The sequence below is a fragment of the Eleginops maclovinus genome, chromosome 21, assembly GCF_036324505.1.
Source record: "Eleginops maclovinus isolate JMC-PN-2008 ecotype Puerto Natales chromosome 21, JC_Emac_rtc_rv5, whole genome shotgun sequence".
In the NCBI taxonomy this organism is placed as follows: Eukaryota; Metazoa; Chordata; class Actinopteri; order Perciformes; family Eleginopidae; genus Eleginops; species Eleginops maclovinus.
The window spans coordinates 1,889,979-1,903,684 of record NC_086369.1 but is presented as its reverse complement, the minus strand read 5'-3'; the positions used below and the strand labels follow the sequence as shown (position 1 = coordinate 1,903,684).

The 13,706-nt window shown below is 43.4% G+C and overlaps 3 protein-coding genes across 7 annotated transcripts in view; all 3 read left to right on the top strand.

Moving 5' to 3' along the window:
* oxsr1b (oxidative stress responsive kinase 1b) overlaps window positions 1-2,721 on the top strand; it is a 29,432-nt gene extending 26,711 nt beyond the window's left edge. For all 3 annotated transcript variants that reach the window (XM_063912388.1, XM_063912387.1, XM_063912389.1), the window contains 7 exons: window positions 589-624; window positions 785-952; window positions 1,040-1,095; window positions 1,441-1,493; window positions 1,823-1,891; window positions 1,973-2,037; window positions 2,580-2,721. In XM_063912388.1, coding sequence (XP_063768458.1) covers window positions 589-624; window positions 785-952; window positions 1,040-1,095; window positions 1,441-1,493; window positions 1,823-1,891; window positions 1,973-2,037; window positions 2,580-2,654 — 522 coding nt within the window. In that variant the 3' untranslated portion in view covers window positions 2,655-2,721. The remainder of the gene's footprint in view (window positions 1-588; window positions 625-784; window positions 953-1,039; window positions 1,096-1,440; window positions 1,494-1,822; window positions 1,892-1,972; window positions 2,038-2,579) is intronic.
* A 2,925-nt stretch (window positions 2,722-5,646) lies between these two features.
* LOC134884105 (solute carrier family 22 member 13-like) lies at window positions 5,647-9,767 on the top strand. 2 transcript variants are annotated; one of them, XM_063912771.1, is made up of 11 exons: window positions 5,647-6,375; window positions 6,822-6,925; window positions 7,016-7,170; window positions 7,250-7,421; window positions 7,508-7,628; window positions 7,690-7,784; window positions 7,861-8,075; window positions 8,585-8,693; window positions 8,783-8,977; window positions 9,051-9,122; window positions 9,672-9,767. In XM_063912771.1, exons 1-11 carry the CDS (start codon window positions 6,001-6,003, stop codon window positions 9,736-9,738), a joined length of 1,680 nt encoding a protein of 559 aa, XP_063768841.1. In that variant the 5' UTR covers window positions 5,647-6,000; the 3' UTR covers window positions 9,739-9,767. The 2 variants fall into 2 exon arrangements, 1 of the variants encoding a protein (XP_063768841.1); XR_010168377.1 differs by lacking the exon at window positions 9,672-9,767 and having other exon boundaries at window positions 8,585-8,698; window positions 9,051-9,063.
* Window positions 9,128-13,267, top strand: LOC134884104 (solute carrier family 22 member 13-like). 2 transcript variants are annotated; one of them, XM_063912770.1, is made up of 10 exons: window positions 9,128-10,707; window positions 10,897-11,000; window positions 11,089-11,243; window positions 11,363-11,534; window positions 11,615-11,735; window positions 11,851-11,945; window positions 12,095-12,309; window positions 12,394-12,502; window positions 12,751-12,945; window positions 13,028-13,267. In XM_063912770.1, the coding sequence occupies exons 1-10, from the start codon at window positions 10,333-10,335 to the stop codon at window positions 13,095-13,097; spliced, it is 1,611 nt and encodes a 536-aa protein (XP_063768840.1). In that variant the 5' UTR covers window positions 9,128-10,332; the 3' UTR covers window positions 13,098-13,267. The 2 variants fall into 2 exon arrangements, with proteins under 2 accessions (XP_063768840.1, XP_063768839.1); XM_063912769.1 differs by having other exon boundaries at window positions 12,095-12,502.
* Window positions 13,268-13,706: the final 439 nt, after the last annotated feature.

Sequence of the window (13,706 nt, the reverse complement as noted above, 5' to 3'; positions counted from 1 at the left end):
CTTCTGATGCGACTGAACTTCATTCTCTTACACCGGCTTTATCAGTGTTATGTATTTATACAATAACAGCCTGAACACGCAGTCACTTTACAAATCAGAGCGCAGGTTTCTGACATTTAGGTCTGCAAGGCTACGTTTCTTGGGGTTTTTTCGTTCACTTATGCTGCGTATCTGCTTGTCAAATCCAAACTGAGAAACAAAACTGCTATAGGATACGTATTTCACTTACTCAGATTAGCATTAGCATCATGCTATATATACTGTATATCTGGTGTTTCTGGAAACTGAAAATCAGATCAAGTAGTTCGATAGGTCTCGCTGTGGATCCAGTATTCTTAGAAATCAGGGCTGGTTAGTGAAGTAAATATTGCTGGAAAAACACAGAAATATTTGAGGGGTTTCTACCCTGTTAGACAATGCATAGCTATATCACACTTCTGTCAAATACACCTTAAAGTCCACCTTTCAATCCGTCCACCTCCCTGCTTCCTGTGTGTTCTTTGCATCCTGTGTGCTGTTACTGCTTTGCTCACCACCGTCACACTGATATCCTCCTCTGAGTGTCTTCCTTCTCTCTGTCTCCAACAGTCTCCCAGAGTGAAGGAGGGATCGCAGAACTCGGAGGTGAGTTTCAAACCTTCTTTCTCTACACCTCAGTGTACTGTGTTCTTAGTCCTCTGTCTTGTGGAGTTCATAAGATGCTGTAGAAGGTGGACCTTGCTTAATGAAAGGCAGGCTTTCCTAAAATACAATCATTTTTTATCCTAAATATCTTCTCCTGCAGGCCTTCCAGACTCCGGACCCTTTAAGTAGTCAGCCCCCGCAGCCGGCCCCCGGTCAGGCACATCTACCTCAGGCTGTTCCACTGCAGCCCACCCCCGTCAACTCCCAACCCTCCACCCAGGCTACGTCTCCCACGGCAGGCGCCCCCACCGCTGCTTCTCTCACACAGGTTAGCCTCCCCCGGCTGTGTTACGCTCCTGTGGGAGGACTCATTATTTTCCACTCTGCTCTGATGCCTGTATCTGTGTTCTGACAGGTGCCAGCTGCCTCAGGAGGCGTCAACTCCCCCATTAGTTTGGTATTAAGGTTAAGGTATGTTTCCTACCAATGTGGAAAGAAATTAGATCTGACCAAAAGGGAAATTCTTCTTTTTTGTTCAGGATTCTGACTTTTCTACTGGAAATTCCGAGTTTGTTTCTGGGAATTCCCAAATAAATTCTGGGAATTCTGACTTTTTTCAATTGGAATTCTGAATCGTTTTTGGGAATTCTGACTTTTCTCAGAATTAAGATTTTTTTACTGAGAACTAAAATACTTTTGGTCAGCTCTAAAATAAAGAAATCCCACGTGGCTCTAATCCTTTTCTGTAAAAGTTTTTCCAACCAATCAATGATCGATTTTTTCTCCTCTAAGCTGTCATCTCTTTTATCTCCTCAGGAATTCAAAGAAGGAGCTAAATGACATTCGCTTTGAGTTCATGCCAGGCAGAGGTGAGTGGAAGATCTGTATTAACTTAATGAAACCCCAACCCTCTGTTTGCTGCTGTCAAAGAGCAGTTGCGGACGCCACACTTTGGGTCCTCAGATAGGCAAACGTTTGATGTCCGTTTTCCATCACAGCAACCCAAATAAAAAGTGCACTAAGGTCAAAAGGAATATTTATCAGCCCTGAGAAGTGTTTATTTCCAAAAGATGTGCCGTGAAACCAAAAGAGAAGCTTTTTTAACACTCTCCCAATGGCATCTGAAACCACAGGAAATGTTTTATCCACCTGTTGAAATATATTTAGTAAAGGTTTAGTTTTTATGCTCTGATTTCAGACACAGCAGACGGTGTGTCCCAGGAGCTGGTGTCAGCAGGCCTGGTGGACGGGAGGGACTTAGTAATAGGTCAGTGACTTGTAACTAAACACACCTGCAACATTTTCTCAACCTCACATTGTCTCATATTCCGGTTTGTCTTCTTTTCAGTTGCTGCAAACCTGCAGAAAATAGTCGATGAACCTCAAGCCAATAAAAATGTCACTTTCAAACTGGTGAGTGCTCCACCACCTTCATCTCAAAAGGATCTTAAAACGTAGTCAATTGAAGCAATTATTGATGTTAAACCCCACAGAAGCACAGCCAAACTACCTAAGGAAAGTCATGGATCACCTCATAATCAAATAAGTGTTTAGAGAAAATATGACGGACATTTCTGAATAAGTTACTCTTAAACAATCATTTCGTCAGTATTGTTAACAAATCAAATTTTAAGAGCTACTTAATTAGCTGTCTTCCCCTGAATGTGTAGTTTTTGATCACTAAATATAAGTAGGATTAAATTAAACTGAATACTTTACTGATAATCTTAGCTATAATGCTCATTGAAGGATAGCCGTTAGCGTTAGCTCATGCCATTAGCATAAGCATGAGCTATTGTTACACACTGTAACCCTGTAAGCAAAATAAACATCGAACACATGAGTTCTCTTGTGATTAGTGAGTCTGTTTAGTATTTGTGTAGTTCTTTATATATATTTCCACGCATCTTCTTCCTTCGCTTCACTCGATGACTTCTTGTGTTTTATCCCCACAGGCCTCTGGAACCGAGGGATCTGAGCTACCGGACGATGTCAAACTGATGGGCTTCGCTCAGCTCAGCATCAGCTAATCTGTTGTTCTGCCCTCGGACCGTGACTTGCCTAAAAAATGTGAAAATAAAAATAAAAATAGTTAAATGCATTTTTTTTCTTTCTATGGCTGTATAAAGAAACCACTACTGCCAAAGAAAACAGAAGCGTTTGGTCACCCGTAGGATGCGTACAGCGCGGCCTCGTTTCATGTGGTCGGCTGAAGCGTCACATTTAAAACGTTTACATGTAGGAGGATGCTAACGGCAAACTCTCCCTCACCCGTTCATACTTTCTCTAATATGTGATGCATTTGCACAATCTGATTTAACTCCTGATAAATGTAACAATGCCTTATATTCATCAGAACTACTGAATGCACGTTTCGGGGGGGGGGGGTCCCTGGTTACCATGTGGAGCATCATGTTGTTGCAAATGTGGTTTCAGCTGTCAAACTTTTTGGAGGATGCACCTTACTAAGCCGACTAAATTCAAGGAAAACTCAACGAATGGGAAGTTAAATATTATTTCCAGCACGTCCAACATATTCATCATTTCTTCTTAAATGCATTACCTGACATCTGGGCATTGTAGTGTTACTCAAAGCTACACAATTTAGGCACTATTTTCTGCTGCGGATGGACACACACGTGGTGCTCCAAATTGACAGGAATATATGAAGTGAAAAATATAGCACTATGTTTTTTTTTATAGATTTGGGCAACAATAAGTACAAAATATGATAAATTTACCAGTTTTTTCCCAATTAAGCATCAACACCACAAGCATTATGAGATATAAGTCACATCTTGACAACTTGATTAGATCATCCAGTGCTTTTAATTAACAGGAACTTAAAATAAACCAAATTATAAAACGTATATGATGAGGGAAAAGTCAACTGCATTTCTTCTGCTTCCAAATTAGCCTCCTCTCTTTTAACACCGGCCTGTTGTCTGTTTGTAAATTAGATTATATATTGAAGTTATAGTAAAATAAACGAGTTGTATGACAGCTGAAACCATGTGTGTGTGTGTGTGTGTGTGTGTGTGTGTGTGTGTGTGTGTGTCTGTGTCTGTGTGTCTGGGAATGGTTTCTCTAATTCATTTTAAAAAGTGCATTTTAGTTCATGTGGACGAAACAGATGGAACCTCTACATGATGACATCGGGCTTTGATTTGTTTTTATTCTGGGTGTTTCACTCTCTGCCTTTTCTTTCTGTCCTCTGATGCGACGGTGGGTTGTAGTGCTGGAAGAAGACGGCACTGCAGATCTGGCTTTACCGTCACGGGCTGATTTCCTTTTGAATCACTTTCTGCCTTTTGGATGGTTGGGATAGATTTGACCGTGGAGCCACAGCTGTGTTGATGCACTGGCTTACATCACCTGAAATTCCCCATAATGATTTGGACGAGCTCTCTAACTCTTAAAAGTGGAGGCTGTTTATTGGACTACTCTGAGAACCGAGGTTACACAAGTAACCTAAAGCTCTGATAGCTATAATTTTAGGATATTTTAGAAGGGTCTGTTATCTGTACAGTGATGGTTTGAATGGGTTAATAATGAATGTGCATCTCCCAGTTAAAGGCACTACTCTGTGTCCATCTGACATGCAAGCAAGCTTTTCATTGGTTGATGTGGAAGTGTAATGCCCCTCCAGATGCCAGATTGAATTTCTTAAAATGTTTCGGGGAAATCTTTGTATTTGGACTTTAAAAATGTAACTAGCATTATGTGTGTGTGTGTGTGTGTGTGTGTGTGTGTGTGTGTGTGTGTGTGTGTGTGTGTGTGTGTGTGTGTGTGTGTGTGTGTGTGTGTGTGTGTGTGTGTGTGTGTGTGTGTGTGTGTGTGTGTGTGTGTGTGTGTGTGTGTGTGTGTGTGTGTGTGTGTGTGTGTGTGTGTGTGTGTGTGTGTGTGTGTGTGTGTGTGTGTGTGTGTGTGTGTGTGTGTGTGTGTGTGTGTGTGTGGCCCTGCTTCTGATGGACTTGAAGATCCATTGGTTTGTTCTCTTCTGTCCGGCTTACATGTAGTCTCACCGAGCTGTAGCATCTGAACCGATGCGCGGGCAGTAACTCCTGCAGGCTGTAAAATGTGTGAGATCTCCACATCTCCTGTTCTTTGTTTTTCATTCTTTTGTCATTTGCTCTTCTGTTGGTCGTTGGGGAGTTCAAAGCATGTTTCTCTGGATTATTTTGAATCAATAAAGAATGAGCATATCAGCCTGCTCCTGGCTTTTCTGGTTTTTGTCCTGTTCACTAAGCTTTTCCTATAGATGGGTGTTAGAAAATAAAATGAGTCATACAGGTAGAACCACCTGCACTGATCTGGCTCCACAACATCATCCTTTAAGGGTTTTTCCTTTCCGCTAGTGTGTTACATAGGTTTTGATGCATGTAAATGGTCTTTAAAGGCTAAAATCCCAAAGTCACCTCCTGAGGGAGTTTCTCTCGCCTCCATTGGTCTCCTTTCTTTACTTCTGGAACATAGTGTCACCGTCAAACAACAGTGGTGCTTCTATTGTCTAGTGCTCCACATATTGTATGTGATACTAAGGGGCGGGACATCTCTAAGCGGCTGACCAATCACAACAGAGCCCAGGCACAGGAAGTATGAGAAAAATAAAGAGCTTTTTGAACATTAAGCATGGAGACACCTCAGTAGAGACTACATACTGATACGCACCTGACATAAGCATCATAGGGCCCCTTTAAGGTACCTGTTTTTCACTTTTGACCTTTGCCCTCTTGTGCACTTGTTATTATTGTTAATCTTACATCTGTTCCACACTGGAATGTGTTCCCCTGCTCTCACTCCCTTCATGTTATCTGTCCTCATTATCTTTATGAATGCAATCCCCTCTTTCCTACACTTTCATCAGCTGCTTTATAAAGGGCCATTTAGTCTTAAAACCCAAGTCCCAATATCCACAGCTCCCATAATGCACTTTAACAGGTCACCTTTAGAACCACTTCATTACCTGCCTTGTTGTTATACATATAGAGTAGATTTGTTTTGGGAATTCTATTTATTTGCACCTCGGGGACACCAGAAAGGTTTCAGGCTGCCCATGTTTGTGACCAATCAGAGAGAGCAGCTGATAAGATAAGATAGTTGCTGCAGACTGAAAAGCCGTAACAGTTCTCTACAAGCAGATACTATACTGAAGGAAGTCCAAAATCATGAGCTGCATCACAGCTGGACTTCAGCCTGAGGGAATCTGTCTTCTGTTTAACACCTGAGTCAGTCTGTTTGTTAGCAACTTTACAGGTCGTGAAAACACTGCAGCTGTCAGTTTAAACATTAACTCGCAGGACAAGAGTCAAGTTCAGTTTTGGTGCATGGACGGTGCTTAAAGATTCTTTGTTAAAAGCACATCTGGATCCCAAAATGAGCAGCTTCGGGGAGATCCTGAAGGAGATCGGGGAGTTTGGTTTGTTTCAGAAACGTCTGGTGGCGGCATTATGTATCCCCAGCCTGTTCACAGCTTTCGATGTGATCGGTCAGGTGTTCGTAGGACTGAGCTTTCCACACCACTGCAACACTGACTGGATCCTGGAGCGGGGTCCCAACCTGACGGAGGAACGACAAAGAAATCTCACCCTCCCCGTGAACCAGGATGGAGGTTTTGAAAGCTGTGAGATGTTCACACCTGTGGATTTGGATTTGGAGACCATTATAGCATACGGCATCAACACGACTACAGGGTGCACTAACGGATCGGTTTTTGATGCACCTAAAGGGGCCTCCAGCATTGTGACAGACGTAAGAGATCTTTTGATACATCCACAGAGCAGCTGTTTCATTTGTGTCTCATCTGAGCCACCATACCATTATGCATTGTAACCTGGTTGTAGTCAAACCCCCAGAAAGAGTGCCAACCATTGAAGCAAATTGTAGCAGTGGCCAAACGGTGGTACTGCACTTAAATTCCATTTGTGACTTTTAAACCCTTATTTTAACAAATGAGGGCTTAAAAATAGCGAGGCTTACAGAAAACTCAAGTGTGCACACTCTATGGGCCCACATACGGGTACTTTCTGAATCTACATTTGCTCCATTTTGGGCTTCATGCTCCACTCAGACCCACCAATTTAACCTTTATAACAAAGTACTGCTAATTCGGGATTTTCAGGTCTGGAAAATCTCAAATAACGCCTAAGAAAATTTAATTTGTTGTCTCCTTGATTCCCCATCCTTCCTTTTATCAGTTCAACATGGTGTGTGACAGGAGCGGTTTGATTGAAGCGTCTCAGTCCATCTACATGGCCGGTCTCCTGGTGGGGGCTCTGGTGTTGGGGCCGATGGCTGACAGGTAGTGTAGTGTATCAAGTACTCCGTATTAATGACTCTGGACTTCATTACGTTGTGCTAAAACGTAACCGTGCTCCTCTTCTCTCCGTAGGTTTGGTCGCCGCTTCGTAGTCCTGCTTTCACTCTTTTTCCTCATGGTGTTTGGAGTCGGCATCAGCTTCTCACCCAACATCTATGTTTACATTGTTCTGAAGTTCTTAGATGGCATCTCCGTTTCAGGCATCATTGCTAATTTATTTGTAATAGGTAGGTTCAAATGTTCCCGACTGAAGCTTCTCTCCGGGTCTCAGAAGCATCCGTTGACTGTCTACCTTCTGCTCGGAAGGTGGAGAGTGGAGTGATTCCTCCAAGTTTGCTTTCTGCACCATCATGTGCCACTCCACTTTCCCTCTTGGACTGATGATGTTGTCGGGCATTGCCTATCTGATCCGGGACTGGAGGGTCCTGCAGCTGGTGCTCTTCAGTCCTCTGGTCGTTGTCCTGGGAATCTTTTACTGGTCAGACGCCACTCAGACACTTGGATTCAACGTTTAAGATGCTAATAGCTCTATTGTTTGTGACCTTGGACATTTATGTCAATTAGGGTTATTCCAGAGTCGGCTCGCTGGCTCATCACCCAGGGCCGGAAGAAGGAGGCTATAAAGGAGATCAGGAAGGCAGCCAAGGTGAACGGGAGGAAGGTCCCAGAAGATCTGCTGGACAAGGTGAGCTGCAATAAAATGAAGCTCTGCAATAGAAACTCTAACACAAACAGATTTACTTTAGCTAGGTGTTGAGGGTCCATCCAAGAGAGGAAGCATGTTGGACCTCTTCAGGATATCATATCTGAAGAAGCGTGCATTGATCATGAGCTACCTCTGGTGAGTATTCAATCCATCCATAACCTGCTGCCACATCGACAGTCGTTCCTTCCTGAAGATACCGCTTCTCTTTTAGGTTTGCGACGAGTCTGGTGTACTATGGACTGAGCCTGAATGTTGGCAACTTTGGCCTGAACATCTACCTCACGCAGTTCATCTTCGGTTTGGTCGAGTTTCCTGCACGTCTGGGCAGCCTGGGCCTCATCCAGCGCTTCGGGAGGAAGAAATGTGAAGCACTGGTCCTGTTGTTCGGCGGTGCTGCTTGTCTAGGGATACTCGCTATACCTAAAGGTACGTTTCTGAATCATTTTAGGAGTCAGTTGAGAGCTGCATTGGTATTTTGCTACACTCTTGCTTCATCCATCTTTTAATATAATTAATTAGCAGCAACCTCCAGGTCTGAGAAGTGCCTCAAACCTGCATTCTCTCTAACAGCCAGCGGGGGCGACTGTGGTCAGATTGTATGGAAGTCAATGAGAGAATTACCCAACTTCACGCTTGATCTATTACCTCAGTATGCATTGTGGTCCCATTCAGAGTAAAAGGCTTTGGTGTTTAAACAGTTTATGGAAGTTAATTCTTAACGTTGGTCTGGTATTTACGTGCATTCAGCCATCGGCCGGCTGGTCCACAGCTGGGTGGGGAATACCTTAATGGGTCTATATATCCCATGCCTCTAATTCCTGCATAACCAACTGTATCAGCATTTGGCAAACCTCATTATGTACACAGTGGCATGCAACCACAGTGTGTCTTGCGTGTAAAATTTGTCACGACTGTCTGATTAATTGTCCCATCAGATCTTCCTGTGGTGATCACAGTCGTCGCAGTTCTGGGGAAGTTTGCTGCCACCACCAGCTTCTCTATAATCTACGTTTACACTGCAGAGCTGTACCCTACCACTCTAAGGTAAGGTAGGTAACATCCCACAGGTAATTGATAAGACCTGCTATGTTATGCCTCATGTTTACTGATCATGTTGTTATCTGCACTGGTAGGCAGAATGGTGTAGGTCTGAACTCCATGTGTGCTCGTGTGGCGGGAATCCTGGCTCCCCTGATCAGGCTCCTGGAGGTCTATCACTGGACCATTCCCATGCTGATATACGGCATCGTCCCCATCGCTGCAGGGGGTCTCTCTTTATACCTGCCTGAAACGCTCAATGTAGAACTCCAGGACCACGCTGAGATCAGGTGAGCTGATGAAGATTACAAATAGGAGAAAATCAAAGCAATTCTATATAATAATACTCTTTTTCAATTACAGACAACCAGAAAATATGATGGAAATTAAAGCCATCACTAAAAAGGATGAGAATTCAGGAAAAAGCACGAAAATGTAATTTATTTTTTCCAGATTGTTCTTTTTCCGCCGCAGTTGAATTAAACATAATTGTTGTTGCAAATAAAAAAGTTTTACAGGATTTTGTTATTTCCTTTCATGAATGACTCTAAAGGTCCACTCAGATTGCTCTTATTTATGGTGACCACCTTATCAAAGTGGATGAAGAATTGTTTAGGGAATAAATGATACTGTACTTTGACACTGCACACAGGTTAAGAGGTGCTACAGGTATTGTAAGTGTCTGTGTGATTCCCAGCATGTGTAGCTGTTGTTTTCTACTAAAAGCTGGGATCTACATATACACACTCATCTATGGAGCCTCTGAGGGGACAAACGAACCAAAGAAAAACCTACTAACGAGTCCTGAAAATGAAGTCTGACTTTGAAATATACCTCACTTAATGTCTGTACCGTTATTTGCACACTAACAGTCTGAGCTGGTGGTCTCCTGTACGCACCGGTGACTTTCTCGTGAGCACAAGAATCGAACTGGTGAACAAGAGAACGCTGCTGTATGTATTCCCTGTTTCTTTTCCCCTCTAGTTCCTCAGGTGTGCTGCGCCGCTGCAGGGAGGTTCAGACGAGCACAACTGGAGAAGGAAGAGGTTAAAAGCTCCAGTCCAGCAGCAGAAGAGGAGGATTTGATTATTTTAAAGGTCTCTTCTGTGTTGTGTGTTGGTCAGTGGTGGTAGAGGGTGGGGCGTAACACAATGCATTCACCAATGGTGGCTTTTAAATGTAATCAAGTACATTGACACATGTTTTGCATCCTTTGTAAAACTGCAGAAGCATGTTCATTACACTTTTTTATGAATAAGAAAAGAAATTCACAAGTGTTTTTCATGTCCTGTGTTCCCCTTGATTTTTGTTGTCATCAACAGCTTTTGAATAAAGCTCGCCTTTTGTTTTCGACCCTTACCTGCTTCCCCTTGATTTACTGCACTTGGGTCCTGTTTCCCCAACCCTGACACCATTTACTTTCTTTGCTCATTAATAATTGGTTTGGCACTGTAGATGACCTCTGAGCATTGGCAGGTTAACAAAGGGTAAGCGTTATGACTGTTGTGTCTTAAATCCTACGTACTAATCTTATGTCTTCGGTTAAATATTAATCAGCTCAACTTTTCACACACTTCCTTGAGGTATAACACCTGAAGCTCGGCACATCCATCATTCACCACGGCAAATTGAGCCAGACATCAAAATGAGCAGCTTCGGGGAGATCCTGAGGGAGGTCGGGGAGTTTGGTGTGTTTCAGAAACGCTTGATGGCTGGAATATGCGTCCTCAGCATTTTCTCCGCTTTCGATGTGATCAGTCAGGTGTTCGTAGGACTGAGCTTCCCACACCACTGCAACACTGACTGGATCCTGGAGCGGGGACCCAACCTGACGGAGGAACGACAAAGAAATCTCACCCTCCCCGTGAACCAGGATGGACGTTTTGAAAGCTGTGAGATGTTCACACCTGTGGATTTGGATTTGGAGACCATTATATCGTATGGCATCAACACGACTACAGGGTGCACTAACGGATGGGTCTATGACGCGCCTGTGGGTTCTTCAAGCATTGTGACAGAGGTACGAATTCAAATCGTTTATTAAAACTTCAAGTAAATGTTCTGGATGTTTGACAACCTCACATGCCCCTGTGTGTAAATAGTAAGTCACTCCTTATCTGCCTGTGGTAATCACCCGCTTTATGATTACTGTACTGAGAGCTTTCAAAACAAAGATCTCAGCTCTCTTCTTCTCCCCCTCTCTCTCCAGTTTGATGTAGTTTGTGGAAGTGGTGGTTTGATCGAGGCTTCACAGTCCATCTCCATGGCAGGGGTTCTGGTCGGAGCGCTTGCGTATGGGGCGATTTCTGACAGGCAAGAAACCAAAACCCATCCACCGTTTTTGTTGGTGTGAGTTTATAATGTGTTGAGGTGAAAGCATCCTCTTCTCCTCTCTCTGCAGGTTTGGACGGCGCTTCACGATCCTGCTGTCAGTGTGTCTCCTCCTGTTGTTCGGTGTCGGTTGTGCTTTCTCACCCAACATCTACGTTTACATGGTTTTCAAATTTCTCTGCGGGACTTCCAGTATCAACCTTCAGATGAACACATCTGTGATGGGTAGGCACAGATGACACTGAGCTGGCAACCTCTACTTACAGGTGTCTCAATTTTCACTACAAATGTAAATGTAAGAATACAGTAGATTAGTAAACCCGATTAACGCATCTGTCTTCCAGGGGTGGAGTGGACTGGTCCCTCTAATGCTGCTCGTTCCACAACCATTGTTACAACGTTCTTCTCTGTTGGACTGATCTTATTGTCGGGCATTGCCTATTTAGTCCACGACTGGAGGGTCCTGCAGCTGGTGCTCTTCAGTCCTCTTCTAATTCTCTTTGTAGTCTATTACTGGTCAGCAGCCTCGGGATAAGAGCTATTAGAATTATCACATGGAAGTAAAAGTGTGTGATTTTGATCCTGTGTTCCTGTAGGCTTCTCCCAGAGTCCGCTCGCTGGCTGATGACCCAGGGCAGGAAGGAGGAGGCGCTGAAGGAGCTCCAGAGGGCAGCCAGGCTGAACAGGAAGACGGTCCCAGAACATCTGCTGGAAAAGGTGAGCTGTATCAACAACGCTTAACCAAAGTCTGAATTTGAAAAAAGAAGGCCCCGTGTTCTATTTACACCTCGTTGTGAGACATTTAATTTTTCCATGTGTTTAACCTCCTCAGCTTGAGATGGAGGGTACATCCGAAAGAAGGAACATGTTCGACATCTTCCGGATGTCATATTTGAGAAAACGTACTCTCATAATGGGCTACAACTGGTGTGTGTTCTTTAATTGAGATAATTGCTGTGTCTTTCTGAGTCAGTGAGATAGATTAGTTATGTTTAGCAATGATGTGTAATTAATGGTTCACATTAATCCTGTTTAAGTGATTGGGAACCTAAACAAAATGTCTCCAACTGTACTAGGTTCGCAGCAAATCTTTTATACTATGGACTGAGCCTAAATATGGGCAGTTTTGGCCTGAGTATCTACCTCACGCAGTTCGTCTTTGGAGCTGTCGAATTTCCTTCACAGATTGCTTCTTATGCGCTGAGTCAACGTTTTGGAAGGAGGACAGGACTAGCAGGCTTTCAGTTCTTTGGGGGAGCTGCTTGCCTCGTGGTACTTGCCATCCCAAATGGTACATATTACACGAAAACATTTGTTATAGAGGAGTCATTTATATCTCACGTTCACTATGTGTTGTATATATTTTACCCATCAGATCTTCCTACCGTGGTGACAGCCATGGCAGTTATCGGGGGTTTTGCTGCTACTGCCTGTTGCAACATAAACTATATATACACTGCAGAATTATACCCAACTATATTAAGGTGACGTGCCTCTCTTTCAATTGCATATAAAACTACTGACACAGAATCAGCATTTTTTAAAACAGGTTCCAGTATTTGTTGAAATGTATAAAAACATTTAAGCATAGAGACGAAATTCCTTTGACCTGCCAGTGTGCTATTTAACCTTAGCTATCTAACAAACTAGCTTGCAAATGCTACTTATCTAGATAGCTATGCCTGAAAGCGCTATATAAATGCAGTCCATTTACCATTGTGCATTCTTGCAGGCAGAATGGGTTTGGTGTAAACTCCATGTTTGCTCGTGTGGCGGGCATCCTCGCTCCTCTGATCAGGCTCCTGGACGTCTACCATCACACCATCCCCATGCTGATATACGGCATCATCCCCGTCACTGCTGGAGGTCTCTGTTTATTACTGCCTGAAACCCTCAATGCTGAACTCCAGGACCACGCTGAGCCCCAGTGAGTGGAACACAGCTGAATTTGAAGGAAAGAAGTGTAAATAATTCTTTAAAATAATCATTTCTTCTGTTTTTCATTTTAGAAAACCAGCAGATGGAGCTTTGGAGAACCGAGACAGAGCTGAAGTAATCATTCAAGAGAAGAGACTTTGATTTGTACTGAAATCAGATTCATTGTTCTTTGTAATGCACAATCATTTTTGGGCGATTCCCACAAGTTATTTTATTCGCCTGTGGGAAAGACGCTGCTCGACGTGCTGTTCCACTCAGCTCGCGGCTCGACTGACTTGCTTCTGACACACGAGGTTCAATTCAACCCAGACCATTAGAAGGAGTCTTGCAAGCAATGGCTTTACTGCATTTTAAGTGAATAAATGCATTTCATTTACCTGTGGACTTAAACTGTTATCATTTCAGAGCTTTGTTATGATGTGTGGTGAAAGTCTTAAGACTGAAGAGCTTCGAACTGATGTCAAACACTGAAGACTTTTCCGAAGTTACCACGGGAGAATTGACAAAGACATTTGCTCAAACAGAGCAGTGACACAGCTCCTGCTCCAACACACAGCTAAAAGTATATCCCCTCCTGCTGTCGGCCCCTCCGCCTCAACTCTGCCCTGTTATCATCTGAAGAGAGATTGTTTATGTTCAGTCCAGCAGATTTGCAGGACAAATAAAGGATTTCTTTATTTATCTGGGTCAGATCTGGGCACAGCTGTGGTTGAAAACCTCCCCAAGACCATTAATCCTGAATATTTTGTA

What these genes read in the sequence shown, in the direction of transcription:
- LOC134884105 (XM_063912771.1), top strand. Translation starts at nt 6,001, where the DNA reads ATGAGCAGCTTCGGGGAGATCCTGAAGGAGATCGGGGAGTTTGGTTTG. An exon ending in TGCTAATTTATTTGTAATAG is followed by an intron (nt 7,171 to 7,249) that starts GTAGGTTCAAAT and finishes TCTGCTCGGAAG; the next exon opens with GTGGAGAGTGGAGTGATTCC. An exon ending in TCAGGAAAAAGCACGAAAAT is followed by an intron (nt 9,123 to 9,671) that starts GTAATTTATTTT and finishes TTTCCCCTCTAG; the next exon opens with TTCCTCAGGTGTGCTGCGCC.
- LOC134884104 (XM_063912769.1), top strand. Translation starts at nt 10,333, where the DNA reads ATGAGCAGCTTCGGGGAGATCCTGAGGGAGGTCGGGGAGTTTGGTGTG. An exon ending in CTCATAATGGGCTACAACTG is followed by an intron (nt 11,946 to 12,094) that starts GTGTGTGTTCTT and finishes CAACTGTACTAG; the next exon opens with GTTCGCAGCAAATCTTTTAT. An exon ending in CAGGACCACGCTGAGCCCCA is followed by an intron (nt 12,946 to 13,027) that starts GTGAGTGGAACA and finishes TTTTCATTTTAG; the next exon opens with AAAACCAGCAGATGGAGCTT.